This window comes from Achroia grisella, unplaced genomic scaffold (assembly GCF_030625045.1).
Source record: "Achroia grisella isolate CSIRO2021 unplaced genomic scaffold, CSIRO_AGI_Agris_v1 utg1575, whole genome shotgun sequence".
Taxonomy (NCBI): Eukaryota; Metazoa; Arthropoda; class Insecta; order Lepidoptera; family Pyralidae; genus Achroia; species Achroia grisella.
Genome location: NW_026712657.1, coordinates 55,669 through 80,955, shown reverse-complemented (window position 1 = coordinate 80,955; position 25,287 = coordinate 55,669). Strand labels below are relative to the sequence as shown.

General features: G+C 33.5%; 4 protein-coding genes across 4 annotated transcripts; 2 read left to right on the top strand and 2 right to left on the bottom strand.

Moving 5' to 3' along the window:
* The first annotated feature begins 1,297 nt into the window (after nucleotides 1–1,297).
* LOC131841219 (dynein light chain roadblock-type 2) lies at nucleotides 1,298–1,698 on the top strand. Its single transcript, XM_059189495.1, has one exon. It carries the CDS (start codon nucleotides 1,299–1,301, stop codon nucleotides 1,590–1,592), a length of 294 nt encoding a protein of 97 aa, XP_059045478.1. The 5' UTR covers nucleotide 1,298; the 3' UTR covers nucleotides 1,593–1,698.
* LOC131841215 (dosage compensation regulator) lies at nucleotides 1,695–21,389 on the bottom strand. The gene is made up of 23 exons (XM_059189490.1): nucleotides 21,136–21,389; nucleotides 20,797–21,056; nucleotides 19,958–20,205; nucleotides 17,276–17,449; nucleotides 16,600–16,679; nucleotides 16,055–16,246; nucleotides 14,206–14,300; nucleotides 13,911–14,033; nucleotides 13,446–13,594; nucleotides 11,463–11,589; nucleotides 10,864–11,013; nucleotides 10,065–10,212; nucleotides 9,536–9,642; nucleotides 8,864–9,097; nucleotides 7,917–8,072; nucleotides 7,106–7,236; nucleotides 6,581–6,756; nucleotides 5,735–5,928; nucleotides 4,987–5,101; nucleotides 4,426–4,577; nucleotides 3,790–3,981; nucleotides 3,019–3,177; nucleotides 1,695–2,254 (listed from the first exon to the last, which is right to left on the bottom strand). Exons 1-23 carry the CDS (start codon nucleotides 21,209–21,211, stop codon nucleotides 1,787–1,789), a joined length of 3,906 nt encoding a protein of 1,301 aa, XP_059045473.1. The 5' UTR covers nucleotides 21,212–21,389; the 3' UTR covers nucleotides 1,695–1,786.
* Nucleotides 21,390–21,571: 182 nt separating this feature from the next.
* LOC131841217 (small ribosomal subunit protein uS10m) lies at nucleotides 21,572–22,926 on the top strand. The gene is made up of 3 exons (XM_059189492.1): nucleotides 21,572–21,706; nucleotides 21,794–22,050; nucleotides 22,618–22,926. Exons 1-3 carry the CDS (start codon nucleotides 21,689–21,691, stop codon nucleotides 22,868–22,870), a joined length of 528 nt encoding a protein of 175 aa, XP_059045475.1. The 5' UTR covers nucleotides 21,572–21,688; the 3' UTR covers nucleotides 22,871–22,926.
* An 87-nt stretch (nucleotides 22,927–23,013) lies between these two features.
* On the bottom strand, nucleotides 23,014–24,276 carry LOC131841218 (transmembrane protein 216-like). The gene is made up of 2 exons (XM_059189494.1): nucleotides 23,860–24,276; nucleotides 23,014–23,625 (listed from the first exon to the last, which is right to left on the bottom strand). The coding sequence occupies exons 1-2, from the start codon at nucleotides 24,092–24,094 to the stop codon at nucleotides 23,432–23,434; spliced, it is 429 nt and encodes a 142-aa protein (XP_059045477.1). The 5' UTR covers nucleotides 24,095–24,276; the 3' UTR covers nucleotides 23,014–23,431.
* Nucleotides 24,277–25,287: the final 1,011 nt, after the last annotated feature.

The window sequence follows — 25,287 nt, the reverse complement described above, 5'->3', positions numbered from 1 at the left end:
TAATTTTTATTTATATTACGTCTATATTTTTTACTAACAATGAGAACTTAAGTCTATGTTAGTAATACATCCCATTCTGATATTATGTAAAAGCCCAGCAACAATTTCAATAAAAAAATAATGGATTGGGCTATCATAATTACTATATAGCATTTTCAGAATAAGTCAATCAATTAACATAATATAATTTCCATACTATTGAATTATGTATTTTGATATGCAATTTCTTTATAAAACTTTTAACAAAGACCTGAATGGTATTAAAACTATCTCAATGATTTCAAAGATATTTCTTTTGAGATATCTGGGTAACATCTAAAAAGACTGAGACCGATAGGTTTAAAAACATGTCTAATATATATAATTTTATTGTTAACTCTGTGTCAGAGGTTCACAGTGATTGCAATTCTATAAGAAAAATACTCATTATTAATGTGCAATAGCAATTATTATTTATAAAGTAGGATTTTGTACTATATTGATTTTAATAAATATAATTTTATAAAGCCTTATAAGTTTCTTATCTATAATACTATGGTGTAATTAATTTCAATATTAAATACGATTTCACAGATTAATTTTCAAAAATAGATTTCTTCATCATATATATAGTAACTACTAACAATGGAACATGCAAATAAAATATTACAAGTAGGCAGCTGACACAAATCTGATTGTTGTAAATTATGTATAAACCTCTGTGTCATGCAAATATTTGATTGTAAAAGCTTCATTATAGTAAAAAGGTTTTGCAATCAAAATACTCATACTCACACCAAACTTTTTCCGTGACCATCTTGCAATCTCTAGACGAATATGAGCGGATGTGTATGATGTTCTGTCACAGGTAGTAACGAGTAGAATCATCGACTCTTCAGATGGTTCTTTCTGATTAATCATCACATTCCAGTAACCTACGCCTTTTAACCCTACTGTTTTATTCTCACCTAATATTTTTGACAGCAAAAGAGATAATCGTCGCCTATTAATAATATAAGTAAGTGTTATTAGTTATTATTATAATTAATAACACTTACGCGTTGCTATTCTTATCCTCCTAGTTAAAATATTAGATAGCAGCAGTATGAAACTATACAACATAATTTCTTTCATTTCTCTAAATAAACGGATCAGATGGGGGTAGGCAAGGACCAGGGGTAGCAAGGTGTTTAATTTTCATTGCAGGTTTAACAACTTTTTTTATTAATTGAAATTGTCGTAGATGGAGTGGAAAGTATTTAAAAAAAAATTAAAGCACATTCGAACTTTGAACGTTATTGACGTTTATAAAGAAAACAATGGCGAACGAAGCGGAGGAGACTGTACGCAAGCTTTCTACTCATAAGGGCGTAGCGGGCGTTATTGTAGTAAATGGCGAAGGCATACCCATTAAAACTACATTGGACAACCACGTTTCCGTACAATATGCTGGACTTATGACAGCGTTAGTTGACAAAGCAAAAGCTGTCGTCCGAGACTTGGACCCTTCAAATGACTTGACATTTCTAAGAATTAGAAGCAAGAAAAGTGAAGTAATGGTTGCTCCAGATAAAGAATTCATATTGATAGTCGTGCAAAATCCTGTTGAGTGATGGAAGACTGGTTTCTTTTTTAAAAATATAAATTTTTGTAAATAATTGATTTACTAAATTTTAACATCTCAAATTTCAGTATTAGAATAAAATATGCAATGTTATTGAATACATTTATTATTAATTTATATAGTTAGAGATTAATTAAAACAGTACAATTTAAATTTGTCTACGAAAAGGAATGATTGAGATTTTCACCACGAGTTTCCACTCCAGCTGCCGCGATTTCCTCTTCCTCTAAACCCACCGCCATTACTACCCCTACCTCTGTTACCGCCATAACCTCCCCGATTTCCGCCAAATCCTTGATTTCCACCAAAACCGCCTTGATTTCCGCCAAAACCGCCCTGATTGCCTCCAAATCCTCCTTGGTTTCCACCATATCCTCCTTGGTTTCCGCCATATCCTCCACGGTTTCCGCCATATCCACCCTGGTTTCCGCCATATCCTCCCTGGTTTCCGCCATATCCTCCCCAGTTCCTGCCATTTCCTTGGCTACCATAGCTGCCGCCACCGAATCCACCACGGGGGCCGTTTGTTCCCCATCCCCTGTTGAAGCCCCGTTTAGGGCCGTCTGGTCTAAACGTAGGCATCGATATTTCACGTTGAATGTTATAGTCACCTGCATCTACTAGGCAAAGAGCTTTGAGACAGTTAACAATCTGAAAACAATATTATAAGATGAGTAAAAAAATATGGTTTTATATTATGGACCTATAAAATAACATTTTATCTAAATCATATAAATGTGCATAATTAGTTAATTAAATATTTTTTATTCTGTACATATAAAGACAGATTAAACACAGACAAAATATTTAAAGGGACGGCAACATATTACGGCCACATCGAAAATTAAAAAAAGATTTAATAAATAGTTCAATGATATGGATACATAGCAGTAACAAATTACTTTGTTTTGTAATCACTATATATTAGTTTTTGCACTTGAATGGATTCTATTTCCTTTATTAATAGTAGTCCTGACTGTGGGTTAAAGGTCATACAGGACAATCAATTTTATGACCAATAATAGTATCCACTGTGAGAAATGGAAAAGGTTGTTGCACCACAACAAGCAGGTGCAACATAAGTGCAAAAAATAAGAGAAGTATGTATGAGGTGTGGTAGTTGGAATGTAGAATGAGATGACTGCGAACAGGGATGAATGGAACAGAAAACATATTACGCCCCCAAATAAATAAGATAAGGAAGAAGCAGATGATGATGATGAATAGTATAAAATAAATCCTCTGTTTTCATGCGCCTATTTTTTGGCGTACTCGCAAAGTACGCAATGAATTTTCATACAGATTTCACTGTCACTTGGAGAATTTTTTCTGAAAAGTTTTTGCAGATATATACAGATTGCACTCCCGTGATATGCAAGGGCGGGATGCTAAAACACTATAAATAAGAAGCTTACCTTTTGCTCAGCTGGCGAGAATTGTAGTGCAGCATCGGGTTCAGCAGCAGCACGTTCTACTAGCTTCTCGATGGCAGGCCGCAGTGCTACAACCAAGGCCGCTGATTTCGGGGACATGTCGAAATTCAGCCAGTTGTCCAATCTGACTACATTGTCTACCTGAAAAGGTGAATGCAAAAAAAACAGCTTTAAAAATCTTGATAATAAATACCAGTACATATTTTCATTACATTGTTTACAGCAAGATGTAATTTATGCCCAAAATTTAGTAGATTCAGACAAGGTTTAGGGATGTATAATATCAGATGGCCCGAAAAATACTAGGTCACACTACAGTAATAACGTCAAGAGCGTTTGGCACTTTCTCATGTAGAAATGGACTCTTCACTCTCATAGACAATATTTTATATTTACCCATTATATGAATTACTTACTGAGCATACTTATTTGTTCAAAATTATGCCTTAATAAACAGATTACGGATATGCACAATAATAATAATAATCCTGAAGAATTTACACAACGCCATATTCTCCCAAGCTACGCAGAGCTTGTTTTATGGGTATATTGACAGATATGCTTAAATATATATTTTTGTAAATACATGCAATGCAGCATGCATAGGTACTTAGTACAAACAATCACATTCATAATACATATGATAAATGTTTGCATAGTTCGAGGAAATGAACCTGTGACCATCGTAAGTAAAGAAGTGCTCGCTAGACCATCAAGGCCGTCATTTTGCCTTATATAAAAAGTAATACTCACCCATTCAACCTTCCTGCTCGCAAATAATAGGAGATGCAGCGGTGCGACCATGGTGGTTTGCTTGCAACTGATCGCTCTAGTGCGCACCTTCTCGCCGAACACAAACAATGGGGAGGGAAATTTTTGTTCTTGATTGCTGCAGTTCACCGATGTTTTATGTATTAGTGCAGGCTTGCCTTCTGTTGTCAATACCTATAACAATAAATAACTTCGAGATAAATACTACATGATCATATTGGTTGAAATAAATCCTACATTTACTGAACATACATGCAATTTATTACTACTTCAAATGTTACTATTATTCACAAATCTGGGCGGTAGCACTTAGAAGTCGAGTCGTTCGTATATGTCACTTTGAGCACATATAGTTACGCAATTTATTCGAAATGTATTCATCAGCTGCGTGAAACAGGTACGCGTATTTACCACCTAGACGCGGAAAGTACGCGAAACAAGTTTGTCTTTAGATTTATTTTTTACCCTAACACAGTGTAATTTGACGCCACAATACAAGTTAGTTATGGCGAAGCCATATTAGACGCTATGATATAGATATGACAGATAAAATCATTATGTGTGAGTGAATGAGATGATTTAAAAAGATGATCTAATATTACGCATATATATTCATACCTTTCGTTTGCCTTGATATAAGCAGACATTCGGGTATAGCCCCATGGCCATGAGAGCAATCACGACATCCAGTATGTAATCGGAACCATGTGGATTCCAACGCTGTGGTATGCAGCACTCCTCCGGAAAGCCTACAGATGATGTCAGAATATCTGGAAAATAATGAATTTGGAATGCGTCATTTATCTAGATGCTCGATCACTTACAGTGTGAGACAAAATTATTATGATTTTATGGATTGACAGTACGAGAATCGGGTCCATCATGTGGTAGAGATGGAAACTCTAAGCAGTTCCTGGGACTTGCAGCATGGGTTTGTTTAAGTGCAGGAAAGAAACACGAGCAATGAAGATGAGTGTTGACGTACATGTTTGGGGCCCCTTTAACATCAACTCACATATGTTTCATATGTTTCTGTCACTGCCTGCATGGTTGTCAAAGCAATAGTTGGACTCCTACCAACTATGGTAGGAGTCTATTAGTATAGCCTTAGATACATGTCCTATAATAGAACTGTCGAGTATCACCGGCATACTAAGGTATAGACGGAATTTTACTTACTCTTTAATTGATATTTGGCTTCGTATGTCACGCGCAATGTAGTTTGCTGTACTCCTTTCCACTCGCACCATTGTATTTCTTTGTCTTCTCCTTTTGCGTGCTCTCTTTCCCACATCTAAAACAATCCTATGTTTATTAGACTTTCTAGTAGGTCAGGGATTCTGGCTTTATTTAACTACTAAACCCCTGTAGACATATTATTATAGTGTGAATTAGTGATAGATATTTATTAGTCATTAAAATACGCATTTTGGACATTTGAGTGTGTCATGCAAAAAGTTGAAACGAAATGAGAAGATAATCTCTTTATTATTCTTCTCACAGGAGGAAATAACTAATTATATAATAATAATATGTATGTCAAATATAAAAAAAAACATAATTACAATAGAGAGGTAACAAAAACTTTATTACTAAACAGCGGTATTTTCCAGGCAACCTTAGGATGGAGAGGAGTGATTAGATTTTGAGTCCGGTCGATATATAAAAATAATTAGTTATTGCAAGTAAATTAATAAAAAATCTAGAGATTTTCTGAACATTTTTCACAAATATTTATGTTTGTCTCTGGATGCACTAATTTCTTTATTGCCCTAATAAATACAAGTCTTCATATACATTAGTAATTTTGTAAGCAAAGAGATTTCTCTCTAAAAGAGATCTCTTCCAGTCAACCTAAAACAGCATGATAGAGGAAGCGATGTGTGGGTTTGTATTCTTATACTTAATAAATATAATTATATATTACCTGGAACGCGTTAAGCATAGCCACGTGATCGGAGGCACGGTCGCCGGCTAGCGCACGTTGGTGCATGGAGAGTCTTCTACGGCCTTCCAGAGCGAATATTTCGGGAAACGTGGTGGAGTTAGCAGCCATAGTGGTCAGAGCGTCGCCCACACCCAGCACGAAGCCTAGCACCATCATCTTCCCGAGACGGGGCTCTAAATACATCAAACAAAGAAGTCTGTCCTTATAAATATATAATACAGGGGGTCGGGGGTTAAGAGTAATAGGGCTAGTGACCACCTTACTAACAATGTACCACGTAATATCGACCTCCACGCGGTTCAGCCTTCGTAGTTCAGTTCATCACCAACCATCGTGGTTAATTCCTATTTATTTAATCACAATGGGCACACTAACCTAACCTCATAGTTGCCCTAACATCCTCCAATACGTAATAATATATAATAACTATAAATATACACATTGACACAACATTATACATATATATTTATTTATATATAAAACTAGCTGTCCCCGAAAACGTTGTCTTGTCATATAAATTAACATCGTTATTAAAAAATAGGGGTTGATGGTAGAAGGGTGAAAATTTAGTGTTGTATTTTATTTAAAAAAAATATTTTTCAAATAAAATGTTTGGGGTTGACAACCCTTATCACATAGGGATATGAAAAATAGATTGTAGCCGATTCTCAGACCTACTGAATATGCATATAAAATTTCATATAAATAAGTCAAACCGTTTCAGAAGAGTATGGTAACATAACACAAGATATGACAACAAGCTTACTCTGTGTTCTGCAGATCTACAGACAATCAATAATACAAGATTTATTATCATGTGCATACCTATGGGTAGTTTGGCGAGGATAGCACCCAGTGGGGTGAGAGCATCGCCGGCTGCTGCGTCGAGACAGCCGAGCTCCCGCAGCAGCGCCTCAGCCTCGATCACCGCGTCTAGTGGCGGCGGCTCCGGCGCCTTAGATAGGAAATGGCCGATACTGCCCAGGCGGAGTAGCTTGATACTGTAAAATTAATGTTAATGCTGAAGACTAAGATGCCTTTATAATCAATAATTTCACTGCCATATATGATTGTTCAAAGGAAAATGCAGACTGCAAAGCAAGCTTTTGGGGGCACAATTTAATGATACCATTAAATTGTGACTTTAAAATAAATATTAAAGTGATAATTTATTAATTAATCAAATCAATATATCAGTATTTATATAGGTCAATTACAAACACTTATGATATCTCCAATCTATTATTATTCGGAATGTAGTTTCGAGACAAGAAGAACTGACAAGGATCTCAACTCTAACTCTTTTCAGAATGTATATTATTACAAAGATTATTTATACACTCTACATACCTGAGTGCAAGTTCATGCAGCGGTGTCCTGAACATCTCAGCGGTTTGATGTTCTTCGAGGCGTTCGTAGCGTGCGTGCGCACATAACGTGAAGCATACGCCGGGGCGGACGCGACCCGCCCGACCTTTACGCTGCAATAATTATCGTCATCATTGACGTGCCTTTCTGAGCTTACCCTCCTTTTATGCATATCATCTTTCACAAAATCCATTTATCTTTCTAACAGTTTTACTCTCTTTTTCCATCCTTCCATTTTTATGTTACATACTAACCACATTAAAGACTATACTTTCATTGCAAAAATTTTCGGCATATTTTTTATCATAGCCGTCTGTCTGCATGTCTATCACATTAATTGAAATATATATATATATTATGATAGCCGTCTGCATGCTTAATGTATATAACATTGTTTAATACTTGTATAAGGTTTATGAGGTATGGACATTTTTATGGTTTATCATTGTTACCGTTTTTATCACTAGCAAACTAAGTTTGTATTCATATATATAACTGGCAATATAAATTTAAACTTCTACGACAATTCATACAATTCATTCTACGACAAGGATAGTAATTTTCAGTCACAGTTCTAAAAGCTGTGAATAAATATTCAGACTAATATTAATCATGCATATCATCATAAGTGTGTATGACTATCGTTTATTTTGTAATTTTTTACGTTTATATGGCTAAACGTTATCTTAATGGTTTGAAGAAAGATTATGTATATCATGAAGACGATATATCATGCTATTTTTTATCTAAAAAAACCAGTCAAGTCGGATAAATAAACACTAGTACATCATACCTGTTCGAGGTTTGTCCTGCTCGCCCACACTGTGGCATACGATGTCATGTTGTTATGTGACGTGAACAATTTCATTTTCGCCTTGCACGAGTCAATCACGTACACAACGTCATTGATTGTTATAGAGGTCTCCGCTATGTTCGTAGATAGAATAACCTGGATCATAGTAAATATAAGTGTAAAGTTACAGGTTAATATATCAAAATACTGAGGCAAAATCCTCAGTATTTGGTATGTATGTAATACTAAAGTCGTTCAATTATTTTACATCCGTAATTTTTTTTTACATATGAATACATAGATTTATTCAATCTTTAATATTATGAGTTTACCACAGTACACTTGGTACAAAGAATATTCGGCTCACCTACTTCAGCCGCCAAGCAGCGGTTGTTTTGTAAACTGTATAGTTTAGTTCAGCTTGTTCTGTAAACGGTTTATTTCACTTCCATATCTCATCATATGGAAGTAAAATCACAGAGCCCGCCGGAATGGCAATGCATGAGGTATACGTCATCACACTTCAGGTTGTCACGTGACACCCGGTGATATGGTGCAGTTCATATATACTAGCTGACCCAGCAAACGTTTTGCCATATAAATTTTCGCCCTTCTACCACCGGGTTGGTGTTAGAACGGCGAAAATTAAGAGCTGTATGTAGTTTTTAATGCCACATAGTAATAAAAAAAAGTGAAAAATGAAAAAAAAATCTAAAATTAGGCCTATTCTCAGACTAAATATACATATACAATTTCATCAAAATCGGTCAAGCCGTTTCGGAGGAGTATAAACACGAAATCTGTGACACGAGAATTTTATATATTAGAAGATAGATGAGAGTTACCATTTCAAAAATTTATAATAATAAAATATCAGGTGCGCCGTCAGAGTCTATTTTGTCAATACGTTTATAATAGAAAATACTAAACTTATAAGCAATACTAACCTTAGTAAGCCCCGGTGGGGGTGTGACGAATACTTTTTTCTGATCATCTCTTGGAATCTGACTATGTAATGGTAGGATAATATATTTAGATGGGTCTCCGAAGATTTTGTGTTGGTTGAGGTGCTTCATGAGTGCGAAGATTAAGTTCCAGCCTGGCAGGAACACAAGCACCGCGCCGTCCTTATCCAATGAATTGATATGCAGGAGTATAGCTTCAATTAACTCAAAGCTTAGCTGTCGAGAGGAATCGTATAAAATTTTATTAAATTGTTAGAACATATGTTTCTTTGTTATATGCATATCTAATTTAATATATATTATAATACAACAAACAATTATAATTGTATTAACATGTGAAGTGATGTCTTTGTTACATGATTTACAGCACTTTTTTTTTAATTGTTAATACTAGTTCATTGTTTTAAATAATCCATGCTATATCCGTGCCACAGATTTTGGTACAGCTTTTTATAATTAATAAAGTTGGTTTCGACAGAAACCACACACAGAAAGAGTTTATTTACTGTCTATATTGTTAAATTTACTTAATTACAAAAAAGGGTGAGCATGTTTTGATATGAAGGCTCATTTCAAATATTAAGACAAAAACAGACATTAAAATTTGCAATTATATTAAATTTATTATGAATGTAAATGTGAGACAAAACTTACATCCTTTTCAGATAATTGTGCCATCGCGCAAACAGTATCTGCGCTATAATCGGGACCAAGTTGACAGTTTTTGTTCAAGTCTTCGTCTTGTTCGTCCGCGCCAAAACCTGTGTATAAACGTATATAGGCTTTGATATTATATAATGGTCAAGTGGTAAAATTACCATCTACATTCGGCTACCTGCTAAAAGTATAAGTGAGTAACTTGTTGGTTTCAAATGTTTACATTAGAAAAAAATAATTTTATATGTAAATAAATTAATAAAAAAATTCAATTTGACAAATATCGTTGTTTGATGATGATTCTTCTTAGGATACACTGTAATAAATGAATATATGAATGAATAAATATAAAAAATTAGCCGTAATAGCTCTCATTTTTTTAAGTGTAGTCAATAATAATGATGATTATTTTACTATGAATAAATATATACAAAGGTCACAGGTTAAAAAATAATCAGATTTCGACTTCACTCGTTAGTAACTAGTCCAGTGTCATGATTACTGTCACCGAATGTTAAAATGTTACCTTCGTCATCATCGTCGTCGTCATCTTTGTTGTTGGCCTTCTTGCCGGACGCCTTACGCTTGCGAGTGTCGGGCGGCGGCTTGAAGCTAGTCAGTTGAATGCAATCCTCCAAGAAGTATTGAAGAACAGGATATGTGCGACCAGGTATCTATATTGCAAATGTCAAAAATGAAATGAAAAAAATAACAAAATGTGAGAAATAAAGTTCATAAAAAATTATGTATGCTCTTCATATTAATTCATAAGTATACTTAAATATTTGTGATAGGAGATCTCATTCTACTAAGATTATTTAATATTATATTTCTACATACATATATACTTAAACATAAGTTCATATTAAAAATTTCTATATCAATTTTGTAACATTTTAACATAGACACAACAAAAGGAACGCATACATTAATTCCATTACCTGTAATTATTCATACAGATCAAATTATAAATTACGATAGATAAAGTATTTCTCATCTTACAAAAATAATTACGTCTGTTAGTCAAAATTCCTACTTATTAAAATAGTATTATTTTTATTTACGCGCCTTATTAGGAATCGCTTATCCAGCCAAGTTATCTCTTATTTAATTGAACTGTACATACATTTACAACATTAGTTAATTAAATCTTAATCTACTACTAGCGTAATGTCGCAACTTTGTCCGCGATTTCCACACTAAACATCAACAAATGAGAATAACAAATCAGCATACAACTAAAATATAACCATTATAGTTCATGAGATTAGAGTGTTTTACCAAACTATTCAGCTTTATAATATTAGTACAGATTTATAACTTACCTCTATAACGGGACAGTTCCCGAAGTAATTAGTGAAGAGTGTGGTGTCGACAGTGGCAGACATGAGGATTATGCGAAGATCAGGATACGTGTGCGCCATATCACGCAGGAGGATCAGCGCGAAATCCGTATCAGCATCGCGTTCGTGTACCTGAGATGCATAATTTATTACACATCTACCTAAGTAAAGAAGTTTTTTACATTGGTCTACCTTAGACCAATGTAAAAAACTTCTTTACATATATTATATGGTAAGTCATAATATACATACATGATATTTATACATTTAGTTACAATTATTATATTAATAAATAAAATAAAATAAATTATATACGTACACAATACACGTTATAACTAATTACATTAAGTCATAATAATATAATATGTTTAACAATGAAAATTAAGATATATGTAATTACATTTAGGTTCATATATTCTGTAATATTATACAAAGGATGTTTTTCAATATATTTGATTTTTAATTTAAATTGTTTTGTGGGTAATATGAAAAATCTTACGTAACCATCTATTAACTCATAGTAGGGTAATAAAGTTATCACCGATCACTACTTTTAATACAACATGAAATTGTTACGTTACCTCATCAACGAGTACATGGCTGACACCGCGGAGGCCGCCTTCCAACTTCCTCAGCAGTACGCCCACCGTGCAGAACATGATGGAGCCGTACGGCCGCGGCAGTATCGACTCAAAACGCACCGAGTAACTGCAAATACAGACTAGAGTGAATTAAATATAATACAGGAAAAGAGGCATGACACCTTTGTCCTCTCAAATGGCTGGCATTTATGAGGCTGGCATGAATGGTATCACGGGTATCGTATGATAACTTGATGCAGTGCTGTTATGTATTTAGGCGACGGTTACCAATTACAATTGGCAGCCAAGATGACAAACATCCGTGACCTTGTCGAACAAGCTAAAAAAATGAGGTCATTTTAGATTTACACACCATTCCATACATCATAATACACTATGCACTATGAAACAAAATAAATTATGTATACTTCATTTGCTATCATTTATTGGTGTTACCTAACATAGAAGTGAATCTCAAAAATTTTACAATACTATAGTCGTATTTTTAATTAGACGAAGCTAACTGACAGTAGCTAATGTCACGTTATGAAATAATGTTGCCATATTTAAAGTAATAGTGATGCGTTCAGTTCTCGGTCAGATGAATGAACAATGAGTGTGAATAGTTAATCATTTCAAACTACAAAATAATATTATTTCTATTTTACAATAAAGTTGTATGAAAGTGCTCTGATATAAGTTACTAGTGTTATGTAACTACAATCAGTTATTTGACGGCTTATTACAAAGCGCGCTGTGGCACTAGTAGCCACTAGTGCCAACACCGATCAACGTCGCGAGCGTCGGTCGTCATTTTGTTCGTAATTCGGCTTCTAACCTCTGGTCTGAGAGCACGAATGCTTTTTTTTGCGCTCACACTGTTTTGTTATTGTTTTTGATAAATTTTTCCTTCTGTTGTGTTTGTTGTAATAGTGTATATTGTATATTTGCTATATTGTTTCGTACCAATGTATCCTCCTCATGGATGGATGGAAATGGATCCTTAACCATGCATGTCAAACCAAAGTTTGTCTCCAAGAAAGAAGAGACCACGGATTGCTTTAAGCGTTACCGAAAAACTTATGATACAAAACGTCTACAAACACGTATTTGAGGAGAAAGTTGCATCACTATTACCTATTGAGGCTCCCGAAAAAAAATAATGTATTTCAAAAACAGCTAACTTTTTGGGAATTGGTGTGACCTCAGTCTACATTGTATTAAAAGAATACAAAGAAAATGAACAATTTAAGTATCTGGAGAAACGTGGACCAAAACACTGTTTCAAAGATAAATTATTGTCAATTTTTCAGACAGATTTATAATTAATGTCACCGAAAGCAACAATGATTTTTTTATCTGATGATGAATAAAAACAAATTTTGTAATAAGCCAAGTTTTTTATTTTTATTACCTAACTATATTATGTTAGATATTTTATACATCTATAGTTTTAACTACATGATGTATTGTAAATAGGACAGTCTTTACAGTTTCCTCGCAATTTTTTTCTTCATGTTTCAAATACTCTGTATTCAGTATAGGTAGATACTAGAGGAACATAGTTGTCGAAAACTTGTTGGTATGTATAAAGCACAGCTAAAATTCGAACCCCGTACCCGATATAGGCAGTTCGTCACACTAACTATTCACTAGACTGGACAATTGTGGCAATTCCATTAATTCAGGATTTTATTCAATTATTCACTTTGTCACAACACTATTTTTATTTTATCAAATACTGACATCACAGTAAACGTCAGTTGACTTCGTCTAATTAAAAATACGACTATATACTCCACAATCACGTGTTACAAGACATAGGCACACTAAGTTGTTTAAGAGATTGTCCAAGTTGCTTGTAGGCGATACGCTTCGAATCGCTGACGGCGGATATACGACGCAGCTGTGTCACGCATACGTTTTAGAAGACGTACACCAAGTTGTCTAGGAGATTATATATGTTACTTCATGTATACATACCCGACTGAGTTCCCCAAATCCTCGCAGCGCTCGTTGGCGACACGCTCCGACACGCTGACGGCTGAGATACGACGCGGCTGCGTCACGCATACATTTGCCCACGCGCCCTGACCACTCGCGATATAATCATCCAGGATGAACTGACACACCTAGGGAACACATTTAATAATTATCCAAGTAATCATTACAGATACAAAACAGAATCATGACCTTCCGTAGTTAGTCTGTGCCAGTTTATAATCATCAACATTATTCTGTGTCTGTCTCTTTATTTTCCATGGATCACATACTCCATGTTTATTATGTTGCTTTCTCAATTCCATAAACATTGGAACCCACAAACACAGAAAGCGAGTAGCCAGCGTGGTAAATTACTACACCAAAAGTTTGGCTAATTTGAAATTTGGCTCAAATTTCTAAATGACTAAGATTTTCATCTTAATGGAGTACCAGATTAATACTGACCTGTGTGGTCTTTCCACATCCTGTATTGCCACTAATGATAACAACAGAGTTGTCATTGATTGCAGCCATAATTTCCGATCGCATTGCATAAACAGGCAGCTGTTCCCGTTCACGTATACTCTCCTAGAAATTAAAGATAATATTATTTTTATATTGGGGAATTAATATAGTTCGTAGTAATTCAGGTATACATTTTTTTAAATGGATAATAGTGGCAGTTCGCACCCGCTGCGCTAACGGTATATGCTGGTGGGAAGTGGAGGACTGTATTTACATTAAAATAAAATGTATTTACCTGAAAAAGTTCACTGTTTTGATGCAAATCTCTATGATTTTTCTCCAAATCAGAACTGATTTCTTCCAAGGTAGTGGTTGAAAGAGGTCCCTCATCTAAAATACAAATTGTTCAATACAAAACATTCTCTTATTATATATTGGTGTATACCGCAACCATCTTCTAAATTCCAAACGAAATATACAAACTAGTGTCTAACCTCTGCTCCACATGGGTGTATATTGTATGTGAGAATGGTCATATTAAGGGGGTCTTCCTATGTGACGGCCTGTTTTTTAGGGATATTTTAGGATTTTTTTTCTACGACCAGTAAATATTTAGAGCTTCAAGTTTTTTATCATTTATTAACACATATTTGGACAGTATAAATATAAAATTTCAGCTAAAAATATTCAGTCAAACTAGAGTTACAGCGCTCTGAACACCCCCGCCTCGAAAAAAAGAGCTCCCACTTCCTCCACGATTCCGGCTGATCGGCTTATCTGAAAAAAAAAAAAACGGCGTTTTAATTTGTAGGCTTAAAAGCACGGAATGACCTATAATCAAATGAATATAAAAAAATTGGATTTTTGATAGACATTTGAAATAAAAGTTGCAAATTAGGCGTTTTTTTTTTGTTTTTTGCTATAAAAAAATCGAAGTTTTCGGCGATTCGATTGATAATAGTTCATTCCATGCGTTTACATATATTGAGTGTGCCCTGTAAATTTCAAGTAATTCGGTCCAGCCGTTTCTGAGATACAATGGAGGAAAGTTTGAAAAACACAGTTTTGAGAAAAACGCGTTTAAAGTTTCAAGTCCGTTAAAAACTATTAAAATATCAACTTACTCTCAATCGGCGATGCCTGGTCCATAGAGTATTCCTTCCTCTTCCTCGTGAAACTCTTTTAAAGCAGATTGTTCAGCTCTTGAGTCAATCCTGGCTTGTTTAACGACATCACTTACGCGCCGCTCAGAGCGTAAGATTCGCTTTTCATCCCGTTTCTCAACATACGCTTGGGCTTCACGACCAACAGGGCCATAATCGACATAACTTTTAAAATACCTTGAAAACCTTCATTAAAGATACTAACTGCTAAGTAGCTAGCAATTTCAACAACTTTGGGACCAGAATGAAGATGTTTAGGAGCGAAAGTCCAAATCAAAGAATTCAAAGATTCGTTATTGTTTTGTGTCTCTGCTCCTAAACAACGAATTAATAATTCGTCTTTCGATAAATCTTCGAAAACCGGTTTGTTAGCTTCTTGGACTTGCGGAATTAGAGGTGGTTTATCGTGATGAAATTGGTCCAGTTCATTATTAGCTTCAGCCTTACGCCACCTTTCCACTAAACTTTCTTTTTTTACTACGACCAGGATGAACATTTCCACTCGTACTTCCTTTCCGTCCACTCATTATGAAAAAAAATAATTTGTAGCTGTTGCTCTCTTCGAAGTTCAACCAAGACTAAAATAACTTCGGTAAAATATTATAACAATAGAAATTTCTGTTTAAGTCTGTAGAAACGTGTCTAAACTTGTATAAACAAATATATTAATAAAAGGGAGGCCAGGTATAAAGCCGACGGTACACAATAGGCCCGGTCTCTAACTGCCAACTCACCGCTCCGAACCGCTCTTTCTTTTACCTGCTGTATCTTTAAAACGACTTCGAATTTTCTAAAATCGCTTTACTACCGTATTCTAGACATGTTAAGGGAGCAATTTATGAAAAAAAAAAAAATCGATTTTTTCAACCCATCACATAGGAAGACCCCCTTAATATGACTACTTTATGACTCATAGAATAGCACAGGCACTCTAGGACGAGTTTATGACTAGTCTATTCCCCCAATCATTGTTTTACTCACCTATATTACAACCGGTCCACGCGTTCCAGTTGGGTTGCGGCGGTGACCACGACACTACTCCAGAGGGCGCCGGTCGTGCCTCTCGCATCGCCTTCACGCGGTCCAACTGTAGTAGCGTCACCCCGTGACTTTCTTCACCCTCAGTGGTTTCCGGTTGTGCGGTTTCTACGTCTACAGGCTCGATATCAATCTCTATATAAACGAAAATATTATTTTTAGTTGTTTTGTAAATTTAATTATTATTTACTTTAATAGATCTCGAGAATATAATTGAAAGTTCTTATAATATATATTGTATATGCATTCAGTAAGGCGATAATTGAAAAACGTATTCCACGTCTAGCATCTGCAACGTACAAGTTCCTTAAAAATGGCGGATCGTTTGTGGGCATAAAACATTGTTTTTTTTTCTTTTCTATTGAATTGTATATTTACTTTTTATGAGTCACAAGCTAACGTCATACAAAATTATACTTCATAATTATTTAAGTAGCATAAAAAGATTTTTTTTCTACATTTTATGAATAAAAAAAATTATGACCAACCCTTCAATGCCTCTTCCAGCTGTCGCTCAAGTTCTGGACTTATTGCCACCGGATACGGTTTCATAATCCCTTCCGATGATCTAAAAACAGAAAAATAATTAATACATTCACTTAACTTTCTACATTGTATAATTATTGAAGACATACAGGAAAAATTCTCAGTATGTCTTTAATAAATTATATTTACAGTCTATAGGTTTTATTGATGTGTAAATATGGAGACGACAGTCGTTTACATAAACATAATAATGACAATTACTGGCCCATTGCTATCATGTACCTCATAATGTTGACCTTCGCGCCGTCATGACAAGAAGATAGCCCATAATGAACCCATTTGTGCCGTTTATTGTGCTCATCCTCTCACCTTCCACTGGTATCCTACCAACGTACACCGTTACCGCAGGCAGATGCACGCAACATTCCACTATCATTCATGAAATAAATAACTACTACGGTACTAGACAACTAATATAAATACTTAGATATTTCTTTGTAAATTCATACGTAAAATACATAGAAAACACCCAGACCGATACAATCATACTCCTGAATACAAATGTTTGGACCGTGCGAGGTATCGAACCCGCGAATATCGAAAGTAAAGTGGTGTACCTTACCGCTAGACCACAGAGGCCGTCAAAATTAAATAAAAAAACAAATGAAATTTAAGTACCTATCTTTCTTGAGGGTACCGCTGAATGCTTCGATCACACCCAGGTGGTACAGTTGACGTACGAGCGACAAAGCACAAGATTTGCTGGCCGTCTGCTTGTTAGAAGCTGTCTCACGACCCGTCAAATTTCTCCCCAGTTGACGCACAAATATCGACAATTCGCAAGCGAAACTCCTGAAGAATTTAAAAATATATGTCATACACATATAGTCACATTTACAATAACAAAAGATATAGTCAAATGCATTGTTGATTGTTAATGTGAAAGTGTGTGTGTGTGTAAAGTTACATGCGGCTACCGTCTCTATATGAATTACGTTTACAATTAGATATTACGGTGTCTGCCAAGCCTCATTAGTAGGTATAATGTTATTTACTAATAGTAAATTATTAGCGCTTCAGCAATGAAATTTCGAGTGTGAGATGACTTGAATAAGAAGAATTCCATACCATCACAAATTAAATAAAGATAATAAATACTAAGGAATTTATAAGAATAATAAAGATATATGCCCTTTTAATTCATAAAAGCAGATACCATTTTGGAAAACAGCCAGTGTTAAATATATTCGATATAAGTTTATATAAATACAATATTATTTAAATATGGATTTACTTTGATATATTTATATAAAGTAATTTAAATATTATTACAAATATATGTGAATTATGCATTTATTCTCATTGTAAGTTTTTTGAACATCAGATAATAGTATCATTTCATATAATAAAAAGAATGTTAAAGAGTGAATAATGTATGACGTTTGAAAAAGCTTGAATTATGGGTAATAAATAACTGATATAAATACATATAGATACATTTTTTTGTAAATACATACAGAATATACAGAGAACACCCAGATAGAACCATCCAAACCCATGAATACAAATGTTTGCACCATGCAGCCCCGGATCTAGAGAGGGGCAACACGGAGCCCATACCCAGGGCGGCGACAAATTCGAACTTGGTAGATGAATACACAATTCATCATTAACACACCTTTGACAACATAACTCTGAGCTGTCAAGTAAATTATTTTTTGTAGAGTGCATACACTTTCTGAAAACTATGGGAAGGCAGTTAGCTATAGTGTTGGCCTTTGTAGCTTAAAACCACCGCCTAGGACAAGACAGGTGTAAATTGTTAGCTGGGGTTGACAGGGGTATTCGGGGAGGGCACATTTGAGTTTTTGTTTTGCCTTGAAAAAAATTAAGATCCAGGGCTGGTACCATGCGAGGCTAGATGCCTCGCATGGTGTGAACTGTGAACATTATGTAACATACCACTGATGCCATTATTTAGTACATAATATATTTAATATTTACGTTAATATAAGTTAGATATTACTTGAATGGAATAGTTAATAAAAATATACTTACCATGTAGTGATGACAGGGGTATGTGAGCATGGAATAATCTGGAACTATGGCCAAGTATATAACTTCAAGAGCTCAAGCATCACCTGTGTCCAAAATAAAACCCAAGACTATCAATTGTGATCTTATTTAATTTTGTTCAGTTTCTTCAAAAAGCCTATTCCAAATGTGTACCATTATGCTCTGTTGTTTTTTTTAGTTGCTAATAATATAATAATTAAGTATATATAACAATGAATTCATGCAATTAAAATTGAATTATTTATTTATTATTCTTTTTAACATGAAGAGCATATCAACATATTATTCAATGTTGAGTATATCTATTAGGATGAGAATATTTTCAGTCTTGGGTTTTATTCTGTATACTTGAGAAGTTTTGAGAAGCAAATATTGCTGATCCTGCATTATTTGCTTCAATTTCATATAAGATTTTATTTCCAAATTGCTTCATGGAAATAAACATCCTTTTATTGCAAATCAAAATAAGTTGCCATTCACTTGGCCTCACTTCCAAATTATTTTTTATAATCTTTAGCCATTGGCTTTTCAAAAGTTATGAATAACCAGTGGCTTAAAAGTAAGTGTACAATAATAAAATGAATACAAATAAAATTATTACAGTTAAAATAATTGGGCTAAATAAACTTGAAACATAATAGAAATGAAATGAACACATCAAAATCTCCATCTTACATTCACTCTCAGAATGAAAAATGAAATAATAAGTATGGAACATAATATAAATTATATTAATAACAATTTATAGATTATAAAATGCTCAAATGTCTACTGTTAAACATACGCAAAATTTGTGTTATAGACAAGTGGGAAACAAAACTATTTCCAACATATTTTAATTTAATTTTAGTTTCCAATTATTTACTTGTATTAAGTTAATAGAAAATTACCAAATTTTATTTAATGGTTTATCACATTTTAGGCTATGTCCATATACAGTGAGATAATTACTTCTTCAATGTCATTTGTAATAGACATAATGCTTTATCATAGTAATATTTAAATACATGGTACATGTCTGACCAAAACTGGGTTACAAAAATTATTTTATAATTCTTTTTAAATTTCGAGTAATTTTAAGATTCAGTTAAAATTACATAAAAATGAGTAACAATGTATAGTTTTAGTCATACATTCAGTTGTCTATTGTTATTTGTACAGAAAAGTGTACACACTAGAACTTCTTGTCCTCAAATGTGATAATATAAAACCTGAATTGTTTACCATTTATCTATGCAGTTTTCCTATGTTTTCTTTAAAATTAGTTAACAAATAAACACAAACCGTGTATGATCAGGCCCTACAGCCTTGTAAACATAGTCAGCATTGATTTTATTTATTTGCATAAATTGATGAAGTTTTGACTTTGCATTCTCCATTGTCCAGTTGCCATGAAGGCTGGCATTAACATCTAGATCTTCAGCTTCCTCCACATTCTTCTGTTGTTGGATCCGATCAATGTATGTAAAGTTCTGACTTTGACCTCCATATGCCTGGTAGGCTTGACCCATACTTTCTGGGCCCATTCCTTCCTAAAAATATAAAAATATAATATTTTTAGCATCTTCAGTATAAATATTAGAACAAAAACAAAATAAAATAAAATTTAAAAGGTTTTTAGTCATTTAAGGAATTCTCATTTTAAAATATATTTAATCTTTATTTTGATAAAATAACAAATAGATATTTAAACATCCAAATCAAATAACATATTAAAAAGTCTAATTTCATTATTAAATCCTGAATGAATCATGTACGTCACTTCAGTGATTTTCTTTTAATTTTTAACATTTCTGACATTCGAGTTTTTTATAGGTAACTATTATATTTTTCTACAATCCAGTTCAGTCTACAGGTTCAATTGAGAAGAACAGGCAAGAAACTCATCTTTATTTAAAATCCAAACTGTTAAAATTATGGTGGATCCTGTGGTATAATAATTTACCACACACTGCCTTACCTCAGATGGTGACAGGTATGATTCTTCACAGTACAGACATTTGAATTTACAATTATGATTGTTGGTATTGTTCTGGGTGTTATTGTTGTCCTATCTGTATTATGTCTGTATTTATGGCAGTTTATTGGAAATTATTTTAATTAAAAATAATTATTTCTACTACCTGAAAAACTGGTCTTTGATTCTGTGTTACTGCTCCACCAGTAGAGGATTCCTCCTGGCTAACATTGTTGGGTACTGTTTTACCCTTTGCATCTTCAGGTACGTCAGCTACTGCCACTTGCCCTGACCTCACCAAATAATTGATGAAGTCTCTAGATGCATTCATTTGAGCCTCCTTCTTAGTCATGGAGTTACCGGCTCCGACATATGATATACCTTCCACGCGCACCTCACATAGGAATCGCTGTCGGTGTTTGGGCCCTAGCGACAAAAATGTTGTAATTTAAATAACTGAGTTTACACCGAAGTAAATAATAGTATAAAAGGGCTTTTAACTGACCTGTGGCGCGCACATCGAAGTTAGGTGTAAGACCCTTTTTAGCAGTCCAAGAATGTAGGAATGATTTCACATCCATCCTAGCACGTTATAGTAATTAGGTCCAAAGTTTGAAATAGCTTAGAAATAACACTAATTGATATTAAAATCACATTAAAATACGTGAGAAAGTCGTAAAAATCGCGTAGAACTGTTTATAAAACCAATATGCCGGAAACAATATACTATATAATGTAACCGCACCGCTATTAGTGTTCTGTGAAATCTGTGATGTACTCTGACAGCACAGACTACTTTACTTAAGTGGGAATTTAAAAGGCGACGTGAAAAATATGAAGTTTATAAAAACTGTCAGCAGTGTCAGCTGTCAATCTTTCTAAATTGTCAATTAGGTACTATTGTTTTTAAAAAAATATGTAATTTATAAATCGTCGTTTAAATATTAAATTAAGCTTGATATAATTATTTATTTTTATTAATTTTCAGTTAAACCCATTTTATTAAACCTTTTATTATACAGTTGATTCTGTATTGGTGTCTTATAAATACCCCTTAAATGATGAATGTCGTCAAGGTAAGGTTATAAAATTTAATATGCAGCTGTGAATAATTAGAATTATATTTCCTAAATTATTGCCAGTGTTATTTTTTAATTTTTCAGAGGCTTTCTAGATTAGCACCGGCTATTCGAACTACGTTATCGCCAAACTTAATAGCTTTACGATTTGCGTCCACACCATCAATTACTTCAATACCATCACAAATATCCAAAGAAAATGTATTGCCCACGATGGAATTGGATAAATTGTACAAGAGAGTGGAGCTCGAAATGAGAGGCATTGATGCTGCTGTATTGCTTAGTTACTCATGGTTCTGTGTGGCAGCCGCATCTCACTTGGGCATTGAAGTCACAAAGAAGTTAGTTATTTCTTTTTTAATAATTGAATAAATTTCAGGTGGAGTCTGTCTGTGGAACAGACTTAATGTTGGCTAGAAGTTCACAGTATTAGCAGCTTTATAATATTAATTGTGAGGAATAACTTTGAAATGAATTATACTACTAGAGTAAATCACAGAACTAATAGATTTTTAGATATATATATATATATATATATATATATATAGAATAGGTGTTCTATATATAGGTCATATTTATATGCTGTCTGACTGTCTGGTGTTTAAATATATCATTAATTATAAAGTGTACTCCAATTCTTGATATCTTCACATAACACCGGAGGTATCATTTAAATAAATAGTTGTACACTTGAAGGACTGCAGACTTGCATAGTCAGTCATCACCAAACAATTCAATTATAGTACACTCTGATTGCATATATACTAGCAAAAAAAAATATTATAGCTAAGGCTAATGGTATATAGAAATGGAAAAAATAAGTTGTATAATATGACAGTATATATATTTGCATAATATTGTCATATTTAAGCAATGTTGTGTATTATACATATTCAGTTATTTTTCAGTTGGGCATTGAGAAAAGCAGAGAAGGAGAGACATACTCTTTTAAGATGTGTGCACATTTACAAGAAACATAAGGTCCAGTACGAGATCAGAACATACTTCAGATTTATACATTTACAACGTCTAACCGGGTCTACATGCGATACATATTTAGAATATATTCAAAGGAATTTACCAGAAGGATGTGCCTTAAAGGTCACCAAAATTGAATGTCAGAAATTACCAGATCATATAACACCACCCACTGTCGAGTAATCATAATTGTATTATTATAGTATAGATATAGACAAGAAAAATAAAAACTAATATGATATTATAATTTTATTTTTATATTACTATTAGTTAAACATATAATGTATAATATACAATAATAATGAGATCTGTCTATATTGCACATAAAATAAGACATTTTTAAACAAATTCATATTACATAATAATTATATACATACAATACTATATACATATTGTACTTATTAGAATATATCTAAATACCTACTAAAGGTACAACCACATACAAACAAGAATCTTGTTCTGAGATCATAAGCAGTTATTTAATAAAAAAAATATTTACAATAATTATGTCAAATGTAAGATAAATGTTCAGAATAATATACTAACCTGTAATTTTAATTATGTAGTTAATAAAAGCTTAATTCTATGTATATGAAAATGACAACACAATAATACTGGCAATTAGTTTGAATTTAAATATAATACTGGCAAAAGTCTACTTGTTACAAACATTGGAATGTATCACTTAGTTCATATATTTGGCATTCCGTATCTCTTTGGCAGTGAGGTACTTTTACACTTATTCTATTCATATTGCTGATTTTTACAAACAGTAAAGATGAAAAGTATGGCAAAAGCAAGCTCCAGAGCATGGAATATTAGCATCACTGCACACCATATGTATTCCAGCCGTAGAATGTATGTCTGGTATATAAGAAAGTAGCATACACCAACAGCGCATGGCACTGTTAATAATACTGATAAGAAAACTGGAATTCCTGGAAACAAAAATTAGAACCCATTACTGATGGTGCTTTTCTGAATGCCTTTAAGTTGTCTCATAGCTAAATAAACATGGAAGATAATTACTACTTAAAAATATACATTTATTCAAATGAAATTACGACGAAGTCTAGTACTTCTTCGTAATACATAGTATATTACCACAAATGTATTTTAAGTAGAAAGGATATAGATTAATTTGAAAATTCCATATTTATCAAGTTACTTACTTTTGCTAGCCAAGTTCCCCCTTCGGCCTAGAAAAATACGGATTACTTCGACAAGACACAAGGCACAAAATATACCTGCTTCGGTCAATAATGCATTTTCTGGATACGATACGTTAATAGCTTTTAAAATTCCCATAGCTACTTCACATACAAAAAACATACCCAAATAAAAACTATTTAAGTATAACAGTATTTCATAAGCTAAACTAGAGTTTACATTTGTTACCTTAGACATATTTAATTTATCAATTTTGATTTACAAATGGTTTTTTTTAATTTAAATTATACTTTGCGATTCAAATTATCAATGTTTATTTTTTGTTTACAGTAATTTTTTTTTCATTTGTATTCTTTGGACCGGGTTAAGGTATTATAACTATAATGCTGCTATATATTATCTGTGATGTAATGTTCACAGATTAGAAACAATAAATTTAGTAGTATATACCAATAAGATCGTTGAGATATATTATTAATAATTAGACCTACTTGAATTTTGTGCCTAAATCACTTAACTTTTTTAATGTTAGATTACAATATACCTACTTGAGTACATTTAGTTGCCAACCTAGGACTTATGTAAGTGGAAAAACACTTTGTTATACAATATAAGATCGTATTGAATTTTGTTAAGTTGTTAAGTTTACTAATTCGGGAAATGCATGAGACTCCGAACTAAGCGATATTGTCCTCTTCGCACAGTTTGCCAGTATACAAATAAAATTGCCACACCTAAAAAGAAAACACTAAATTGTGTGGATGAACAAGACACTAAACAGTCTATTGTATAATAGTACAATAATTGTACACTATTATACCTAATATATATTTACAAAATGTATGTAGCGTATAATTGTATAGTTAAATAGGTAGTGAAATTGCGAGACATGAGGTCTTCCTTTCCTTTGTCATTTTTAATGGCAACGGATTACCTTACACGTGATGTACCTACCGTTGGTTACCACGGGAGTCACAGGATAATATAATGCAATATAATGTTCATGTGATTTGCAATGTTGTAAAACTACCGTCGTTGTCGTCATATGTTGCATGTCAAAATTGCGCTTGTTGAATATCACCCATATAAAATAATTCCGATCCGTTTCGAAAGTGACAAGAACTGTAACATATTTCAGTACACACACCATACTTCGCTCTAAATCTCAATTATATACAAATCCTTTTCATATGCTTTATTTGTGGATGTAATTCTTTCCGTAGTAGAGGTAAGCGAAATCATCCACAACACACTTTCCACCCCTTAAACATCCTGCAACCCGAAATAAATTCCCACTGACTCCTAATCGCTAATGCCACGATCATAATTTATTAGCACAACTTCTGCGTAACAGGGTAATGAGGACTACCGGTATAACATGTAATATTGTTAGCAATGTAACATGACAGGTGGGATGTAAGGGTATTGTT

Coding starts and splice junctions, on each gene's coding strand:
- LOC131841219 (XM_059189495.1), top strand. CDS start 1,299: ATGGCGAACGAAGCGGAGGAGACTGTACGCAAGCTTTCTACTCATAAG.
- LOC131841217 (XM_059189492.1), top strand. Junction 22,051..22,617: donor GGCATTGAAGTCACAAAGAA/GTTAGTTATTTC, acceptor GTTATTTTTCAG/TTGGGCATTGAGAAAAGCAG.
- LOC131841218 (XM_059189494.1), bottom strand. CDS start 24,094: ATGTCTAAGGTAACAAATGTAAACTCTAGTTTAGCTTATGAAATACTG. Junction 23,626..23,859: donor GGGGAACTTGGCTAGCAAAA/GTAAGTAACTTG, acceptor TTTTGTTTCCAG/GAATTCCAGTTTTCTTATCA.
- LOC131841215 (XM_059189490.1), bottom strand. CDS start 21,211: ATGGATGTGAAATCATTCCTACATTCTTGGACTGCTAAAAAGGGTCTT. Junction 16,247..16,599: donor GCTGGAAGAGGCATTGAAGG/GTTGGTCATAAT, acceptor TCGTTTATATAG/AGATTGATATCGAGCCTGTA. Junction 14,034..14,205: donor AAAACAGTGAACTTTTTCAG/GTAAATACATTT, acceptor TTTAATTTCTAG/GAGAGTATACGTGAACGGGA.